Genomic DNA, 862 nt, shown 5'->3' with positions numbered 1-862 from the left:
GAACAGGAAATTTGTCATAAATGATGAAAAGTATACCTATCAACTGACACAGCCTCAAGGGAGGTTCGAACTCCCGACCCCTGGTTTACGAGACCAGTGCTCTAACCACTGAGCTATTGAGGCACCGTTCGCAGTAGAAAACTGCATCTGTGGCGAAAATCCTGCATGTGTTGAATTGATCCCATGCAAGAAAAATGTTGGTTAAAGTGTGCGCCGCCCGGGAATCGAACCCGGGTCGCAAGAATGGGAATCTTGCATGATACCACTACACCTGCGGCGCATTCAGCCGCATGAAACAACCCGTTGGAACAATTGGGGTCATTGTTCAATAGAAAACAGAAGGAAAATTATTTGTCAGAAGTGGGATTCGAACCCACGCCTACATTCGTAGACCAGAACGCTCATTTCGCTGAATGGCAGCGAAGGAAGATATCCTTGAGTCTGGCGCCTTAGACCGCTCGGCCATCCTGACATACCCGTGCATGAAGGATTACTCCAAGCGCTCATTATGACGTATTTGCATTGTTTGGTATATGAATTGTTCCAGTGTGCTATAACGTAAGGGGTTACATTCTTCTGCATTTTCCAAAGAAAAAAAAGGGTCTGCCGCCAGAGTTCAGCACTCCTGCCGAAACCCGGGATCGAACCAGGGACCTTTAGATCTTCAGTCTAACGCTCTCCCAACTGAGCTATTTCGGCTGACATCAACCGTTGTGAAATAAGGTTGGGCATTGAAGCACTGCAGTGGATGGATTAAGGATTAGGAAGGGCTTGAGATGTGATTAATTCACAGGGCTAGAGAACGTTGACTGAGGTCGAGAATTCGGAAACAGGTATTCTACAGAACGGATACAAAAAATAC

General features: G+C 46.6%; 1 protein-coding gene across 1 annotated transcript in view; it reads right to left on the bottom strand.

The window, feature by feature from the left end:
- Nucleotides 1-582, bottom strand: part of LOTGIDRAFT_176843 (hypothetical protein) — a gene marked incomplete at both ends in the record, with an annotated part of 7,678 nt that extends 7,096 nt beyond the window's left edge. The window contains one exon of the mRNA XM_009061230.1: nt 477-582. Within this exon, the coding sequence (XP_009059478.1) occupies nt 477-582 (106 nt within the window). The remainder of the gene's footprint in view (nt 1-476) is intronic.
- Between the last annotated feature and the right edge of the window lie 280 nt (nt 583-862).

The sequence above is a fragment of the Lottia gigantea genome, assembly GCF_000327385.1.
Source record: "Lottia gigantea unplaced genomic scaffold LOTGIsca_4671, whole genome shotgun sequence".
NCBI lineage: Eukaryota > Metazoa > Mollusca > Gastropoda > Lottiidae > Lottia > Lottia gigantea.
Note: the sequence above shows the minus strand (reverse complement) of the source record. Positions and strands in the feature narration are given on the sequence as shown.